The sequence below is a fragment of the Triticum urartu genome, chromosome 2A, assembly GCF_056163025.1.
Source record: "Triticum urartu cultivar PI428250 chromosome 2A, HENAU_Tu73, whole genome shotgun sequence".
NCBI classification, from domain to species: domain Eukaryota; kingdom Viridiplantae; phylum Streptophyta; class Magnoliopsida; order Poales; family Poaceae; genus Triticum; species Triticum urartu.
The window spans coordinates 23,260,517-23,268,096 of record NC_141874.1 but is presented as its reverse complement, the minus strand read 5'-3'; the positions used below and the strand labels follow the sequence as shown (position 1 = coordinate 23,268,096).

The 7,580-nt window shown below is 43.1% G+C and overlaps 1 protein-coding gene across 1 annotated transcript; it reads left to right on the top strand.

The window, feature by feature from the left end:
* The first annotated feature begins 17 nt into the window (after positions 1-17).
* Positions 18-7,340, top strand: LOC125535221 (zinc finger (CCCH-type) family protein). The gene is made up of 14 exons (XM_048698268.2): positions 18-791; positions 1,522-1,614; positions 1,695-1,976; positions 2,074-2,146; positions 3,368-3,500; positions 3,581-3,734; positions 3,868-3,951; positions 4,049-4,171; positions 4,648-4,809; positions 4,881-5,015; positions 5,167-5,262; positions 5,399-5,851; positions 6,368-6,411; positions 6,935-7,340. Exons 1-14 carry the CDS (start codon positions 33-35, stop codon positions 7,176-7,178), a joined length of 2,835 nt encoding a protein of 944 aa, XP_048554225.2. The 5' UTR covers positions 18-32; the 3' UTR covers positions 7,179-7,340.
* The last annotated feature ends 240 nt before the right edge of the window (positions 7,341-7,580 follow it).

Below are 7,580 nucleotides of genomic sequence, written 5' to 3'. Positions count from 1 at the left end.
GGGCTCTTTAACCAGGCCCATGGAATTATTTCATGTCAAAGGCCCAAATTGGGCCCAGAGGCTTTTCGGCAAAAAGGCCTGATAGAAATCCGCCTCGATCTCAGAAAACAGCCGGAGCTCTCCCCGAAAACCTTTTCCGCAAACCCTCCGTCCCCGCAGCCATGGAGGACACCACCACGCCGCCGCCGCCGCCGCCACAGCAGCAACAGCCGGACCAGCAGGCGCCCGAGCTCGCCGGGGAGAAGCGCAAGAGGGAGGAGGAGTCTCCGGCGGCAGCCTCCGGGGAGAATCCATCCATGGAGGCCACCACGCAGCCGCCGCCGCCGGAGCAGCAGGGTCAGGAGACCGAGCCCGCCGGAGAGAAGCGCAAGAGGGAGGAGGAGTCGCCGGAGGCAGCCCCCGGAGACGCCGCACCAGCATCAGCAGCAGCAGCCCCCGCCACCACCGGCGAGGGCGAGCGGCACCCGATGTCGAAGACGAGCCTGTGCTCCTTCTTCCGGCGGCGGGGGGGCGGCCAGGACGGGTGCAACCACGGGGAGGCGTGCCGGTACGCGCACACGGAGGAGGAGCTGCGGCCGCGGCCCGACGGCACGTGGGACCCCACCTCCGACCGGGCCAAGAAGCTGCGCAGGGTCTCCGAGGAGGAGGGGGAGGGGGCGGCCGGGGAGGAGAGGAGGGGCCGGTGGGGGCAGGAGGAGGTCACCTTCGACGAGAGCTCGCTCGACAAGTGCCTCGTCGGGCTCTCCCGGCACTGGCTCGCCGACAGGCTCAAGTCCTTCCTTGACGAGCAGGCAAGTTCTAGTACTGATTATCTCACATCTCCTACTACTTCATTTGTGTATCCAGAAGAAATAGTCTAGTACGGTAGGAAGTGAAGTAGGCCATCTACACTGAATTAGATTGAAGACCTGTATATTGCACTGAACCCGCGGGAACCGATATAACCCTGAAGCTACCGACTCTTTTTGTAAGAAATCAGAAGCAGGAATCTAAAATTTCATGTGTTAGAAGGAGTCCATGGTAGTTCACTGTCGGGATGAGGTGGTTTTATGGGACAAATTTTAATCTCTTTAGTTGCCAATCTCATGGATATCACCAAACATGAGCTGGGACTTTTGAAACAAATCGGTGTAACCTGACAGCAGAATAACAGCTTACACGATTCGCCGTCGGCATATGCCCAGTAGATTATAATGTCGGTTTTTCAGATATGCGAGGCTAGTTATATATATTGTATGAATTCGGTAGGACAAGGTGGCATGTTGCTCGTCTTGCCGTGTTTTGCCATCTAGTTCGTAGAGAAAGGCTGCCTTTTTATCTGCTATATATTTGGCAAGTAAAAATAATGTAACCAGACGCTTCTGCTGCTGTGAATTGCGTAGAAAATGTCTTTGCATCTTCAAGGATTGGTTTATGTTCTGGGTTAAAGTATTGAGACTTGAAGAATGTTAAAAGTGTGTGTCGTCTGGAGTATACTTTGTCTAATACCTTAATGCTACAATTTCAATTATGGTTGTGCAGGGAATCTCATATGCAGTAGCAAAGAAGAAGAAAGGAATGACCGTTGGTTTTGTGACATTTGAAACTGTTGAACAACTGAGAAATGCTGTGGAGGTAATTGTCCATTGGTCGTGCTGGCAACCTGTTTGGGTATTTAACAAATGATAATGAATTTTGTCTCACAACTCGAGTAGGTCCTTAAGGAGAATCGATCTGGTGGAAAGCAAATAAAGATAGCAGATGCCAATCGCAGGTCTCATCAGAAGTTGCATTCAGAAGGACCAGTATCTAATAATGGGGCAGCAACAGAAAACAGTAGTGACGCTGCTGCTCCTGCTGATGGAACATCCGGACCTGAAGCAGCAGGAGCAAGTAAAAGAACTGTGCGTGACGCAGTTACGCCCCTTGCGCATATGACATACAGTGATCAGCTAGAGCACAAAAAAAGTTCAGTGGCACAGTTACTTAAGAAACTTGTAAGATCAATTTCATGTCCATCCACCATTTTTATCTCTGAAGCAGCTCTATATTTGCTGAAATTGTGTTCACTTATCTTGTTGTCTTGTACTGCAGACTCGGAATGCTAAGAAAGCTTGCCCAGCTGACGTTACATTACCAGATTGGATTTCCAACGCAAAGCAAATTGGTAACCTTCTACTCGTAGTATTGAACTGTTGATGTGCTATTCTCATTACTTATGTTGATCACCATGTAGGTGTTTTACGAACACCTTGATACGAGATACAATATGGTATTCAATTTTTATTGTTCCTAGGCCTGTTACACAAAATAATAGATACATAATGTTGCTATTGATAAGATATGTGTGTAACCTTGATTCGCTACGGAGTAACAATTTACATTTCCGAGGATAGACGACTGTGTCATGCATGGCATCCTTATGTAGTGGATGCTTGGCCCCTTGCCCTTTCCTAACACAGCAACTCCTAACAGATTTGACTTTCTTATCCTAGACTTCAGATGCCTGTTGGACTTTGTCCTAATCCAACTATTTCCTATTCCACTCTCATTCACCTGAACTCTGCTTGTCCACTATGTATGTGCACAACAATTATTAACGTTAGCTATGCTATGAGCACCTTGCAATTTTGTTTATGGTGTTGTCCTGTTAATGAACTCCTGGATTTGTTATCTGGAATGCTTAAAGGGAAACTTCAGAAAGTTGGGAACTCTTGCACTGCAGTACTGCTTCTATTTCAGTACCATTTAGAGTCTCTTCACCAAAATACAGAGATTATCTTGCTCGTGTATAAAGTGTCTGTCAAGCTTTATCTCCATGAAAGTGAACACAATTAGCAGTGTAGCACACAACACACAAAGCTTTCTGAAAAAAAAAACTTTTATTAATATTCACCTATGAGTGTTTACAACACATACAATTTCTGAGTTCATTTGCTTTGCTCTGCTAACCCGACTAATAATCCCGAGTACCCGGCACATGTTATTTCATTGTTCTAAACAAAGAAATCTTACAAAAGGTTGTTTTTTGGCTGTATAGCACAGAACACACAAAGCATTCTGAAAAAAAATCTTTTATTAATATTCACCTTTGAGTGTTCGCAACACATACAATTTGTGAGTTCATTTGCTTTGCTCTGTTGACCCGACTAATAATCCCGAGTACCCGGCACATGTTATTTCAGTGTTCTAAACAAAGAAATCTTACAAAAGGTTATTTTTTTTGGCTGTATCCTAAAACTAAACCATATGCGCGGTAGCAGTTCTTTGTAGGTAACTGGCATAAACATGTTACATTAGCTGCAATCTGCCAAACACGTTTTCATGCCCCACTTCTTGTATGATCTTCTGCTCTTTAGCTTTGCTAAGTGTCTGTCCAATCATCCAGGTGGTCTTTCTTGCAAGCTTGAAGGCATTCTGGAGTCCCCAGTGATTGATGGGTATCGTAATAAGTGTGAGTTCTCTGTGGGACATTCCTTGGCGGGTAAAAAGACAGTAGGGTTTATGCTTGGGAATTTCAGGTTGGTTTGTTGCTGCCTCTTTTTTTTTTTTTTTGTTCACTGGCCTTCCAGTATTAATGATTGATACAACAAAATCTCAGGGAAGGTGTGACTGCTGTTGAGGAACCTGTGGACTGCCCAAATGTTTCAGCAATGTCCTGTAAATATGCTATGATATTCCAAGATTTTCTGCAGTTATCATGCTTACCTGCGTGGAACAGAGTTGATAATTCTGGGTTTTGGCGCCAATTCACAGTATGCTCTCGCTAAGCATTTAAATCTGCATCGCATGCTTTTGTTTCTGTTTTCTTTTGAGATTGTGCATAGTTAATTTCTCTGCTTATCCACCTGACAGGGTTAACTGTTTATTCTGTGGTTTCCATATTAGGTTCGAGAGGGAAGAAGTCCAGCTCAAGCTGTTGTTGCACAAGATACACAAACACAAATATCAGAAGTCATGATTATTATCCAGGTTGTTTGGACTGATAATGAGATGTGCAGTCAGTTCAATGCAGTACAAATTTCCTGTTGGCAGTACCACTGACAAGCTATACTTTCTATATTTCCAGGTATGCTCCACAGGTGTTGATGAGGTACTGATGAAAGATGAGTTTGCCAAATTGTCCAAGACACTGGTGCAGGGGGCTGCAACATGCTCACCTCCATTGCCTCTAACAACTATAGTAGTTCAAGTAAGTTTAAACAGTTGCATCAGAGCTATGATTCTATGCATTTTTTCCTTCAGGAATTCTGTGTTGCCTATGTCCATTAAGTTGCTCTAAATGTAGTTTTATTGTAGTTTGTTAACTTAATATGTGTTACAGTGCTCTGTGACAGTTCGGTAAGCCTGCTTAGCACTTGCCACCTAGTTGGTGACTTTGTACTTTTGAACAGTTATAGAAGACTTTATTGTTTGAACTGAACAGTTATACAAAGCTCTCTCTCCATTTCAAAATAGCAGTCATTTTAAAACATGTGCAATCAAACTTTTAAGACTTTGCCAACTAATACAGTTATACACAATTTTGGGAATGTGGTGAGTGAATTTTATGGCTATGTCTATTCTTCATTCAAGTTTAGACATGTCAGATGCAGTTTGTTTCAAGAAGTAGGCTTCTTTGTTATTCTTGAAATATTCGATGCTAATGAAATTTTCACTCTCATTCAGGATCACACAGGAATATCAAATGTAGCACCAGCTGACTGTCCACTGATCCCACTATTGGTGCCAGAAGTGGACCAATCAGAAGAGGGAGCAGTGGATAAAACAAGAATCCATGACCACATCAGCAATCTTCGGTTCTCTCTGTCACCAACAGCATTTTTTCAGGTTTGTCTTAACTGCGAACTACTTTGCCAATTGGGCTTTGTTGACTTTGGTATTGACTCACAGTTACACAGGTTAATACTCTTGCTGCAGAAAGATTGTACACCCTTGCTGGTGATTGGGCCAATCTCAATTCGGACACATTACTTTTTGACGTATGCTGTGGGACTGGAACAATTGGCCTGACATTAGCTCACCGTGTTGGAATGGTAATTTCTTTTGCACATTTCATCTTATTGTCAATGATGGTTCTTGTTTCCAGTATATTGCACAACGCAGTTGTGAATGTGATTCATGTTAGATGGCTCAACCATTGCTTTGGAATATCATTTCTCATAGTTATGTTGCTGAATATGCTAGGTTGTTGGAATTGAAATGAATGAATCAGCGGTTGTGGATGCTCAGAGAAATGCTCTTATTAACGGTATAAAAAATTGCCGTTTTGTCTGCGGGAAGGTGAGACTTATTTACCCTAATGAATGATTCTATTACTCTGGTGTCACTGATCATGAATCATCTTCACATTTGATTTCCCAATTGTTTGTACTCACCACAATAATCTCAACTGAATCCTCATGCTGGGAATAAACAGGCTGAAGATGTGATGGGGTCTCTTCTCACAGAGTATCTTGGTTCGCCACAGCAGCACATTGCAGCTTCTGAAAGTAATTCAGAAGTTAATGGTACAGGAAAAAAAGAGGATATAGTTGGTGATGCAGAGAATAATGGTAAAAGTACGGAGAGCTTAACAGAGAAAAATGAGAGTGGTGAGATAAATGAGGACTTGGATGATGGGATTAGCAAAGAGTTGGAAGGTGGACATGAGCAATGCAATGAGGCTGTTTGTAACCAAAATAGTGAGGAAGCATCATCATTGGTCAATGAGGAGTCCGTTGATGCAAAAGCAGCTGACTGTTCAGAGCACACCAAAACCCGCGAGGAAGGTTCTTCGATTTCTAAAAATGACGTGCTTGCAGCTACTGCATGCCAGTTCAAGAACTTTGTTGCTATTGTAGATCCTCCACGTGCTGGGCTTCACCCTACTGTAAGTAAATTTCAGTATTCAGTTTTCTTATCATAAATAATACATAGTTACTTTTATGTTTGGAAATGCTTACTCGAGTCTTAATACCTGATACCTTGGAGCAAGCCTTAGCCCTTTGGTTGCTTAATACATTGATGGATTTGAGCTATATCGTTCTTACCTGTGATATATTGTTAAATGCATGTCACGGATGTCTATATAAATGAAGCAGACTTTACAGAAATTTTGTTTTTAATAGAGCTGGTGATCACTAGAGTAGTGCGGTTGCATTGCCAGGTACAGTAGGTATCCAGGATGTTTCTTCCTGCATTATGACCCAACTAGCAAGCATGAACCTTGTCATTTACGAATGTAATTTGCACTACTAAATAGCACCATGTTAGTTGATTGAAGCACCCCATGCTGATTGGTTCTACATATACATTGTTTTATTTATTTTTCCTGTATGCCATTCTGCTTGTGATTGGACTACCGACCTTTGTGGAGGATCAAGCTCACATATTGAATATTTAATAGGTGATCAAGGTATTGAGGACTCATCCACGCATCCGTCGTCTAGTGTAAGTACTCCCTGTACCTGTTCTGTGCTATACTGATTAGCAGAAAAGTAATGTGAACTTTGTACTGTACTGGTGAACAGGGAAGTAAAGCTTCCCATTATGAAGTTATCATGCCATCTGGAAACAGAAACACATTATTGAAAACTCAATCTCAAGTTGGAAAACGTCATTAGAAGTAGAAAGAGAAACATGGATGACTTAGAAGTACTCCCTATACCTGTTCTGTACTCTACTGGTGAACAGAGAAGTAATGTGAGCTCTGTACTGTGCTGGTGAACAGAGAAGTAACGTGAGCTCTGTACTGTAATGGTGAACAGAGAAGTAAAGTTTCCCATCACGAGGTTATCATGCCATCTGGGAACAAAAATGCATTATTGAAATCTCAAATCTCGGTTGGAAAACGTTAGAAGAAGTAAAAAGAGAAACAAAGACCTGTAGTTTTTCAGAAGTTTAAACACATAATGTTTACATGTATTTTTCTTCTTACTGCTCTGACATTCACTCTTTGCTTCAAATTTACCAGGTACATTTCCTGCAATCCAGAGACTCTAGTTGCCAACGCAATCGAGCTGTGCACCCCATCAACCGAGCATAGGGAAAAGAACAAGGGCCACCGTGGATGGCGAAACATGAGCAGCGCCGGGCTCGCGAGGCAGAGGACCAAGTCGATGCCCAGCTCGGAGCCCTTCGTCCCCAAGAGGGCCATGGCCGTCGATCTGTTTCCCCACACCTCGCACTGCGAGATGGTCATGCTCTTCGAGAGGTGAACGAAGCAGCCGTTGTTCATTTAATCCTTATTACTCTAGGGATTATTTAATCTCTGTCGAGGACCGTACCAAAAAATTCTTCGGTCTCCTCATTTTGTTGTACCAAATGTACTTGACCTAGAACCCTGACTGTAGTTGAGTGGAGATCTGTGTTTGCTGTTCTCAACTGCATTTCTTTTGTTTATCTGCCTTGTTAAATGGATGCTGGAACTCAACCAGTGACCCAGATCTGCAACATCCAAAAATTGTCATGGTCCAGTGCCATTGCCATTCTTGCCAGGGAAAACCTTAGAAATTGCAATGGTCCAGAGCCATTCTTGGCAGGGAAAACCCTCATAATAAACCAATGGTCCCAGTGTCTGCACAAGATGTGATGAACAGTAGTAGGAGTAGCGGATTTAT

Excerpts from the sequence above, each read along its gene's own strand:
- LOC125535221 (XM_048698268.2), top strand. The coding sequence starts at position 33 with ATGTCAAAGGCCCAAATTGGGCCCAGAGGCTTTTCGGCAAAAAGGCCT. Across the intron at positions 3,735-3,867 it reads GGTTTTGGCGCCAATTCACA|GTTCGAGAGGGAAGAAGTCC; the intron begins GTATGCTCTCGC and ends TTTCCATATTAG. Across the intron at positions 4,172-4,647 it reads TAACAACTATAGTAGTTCAA|GATCACACAGGAATATCAAA; the intron begins GTAAGTTTAAAC and ends ACTCTCATTCAG.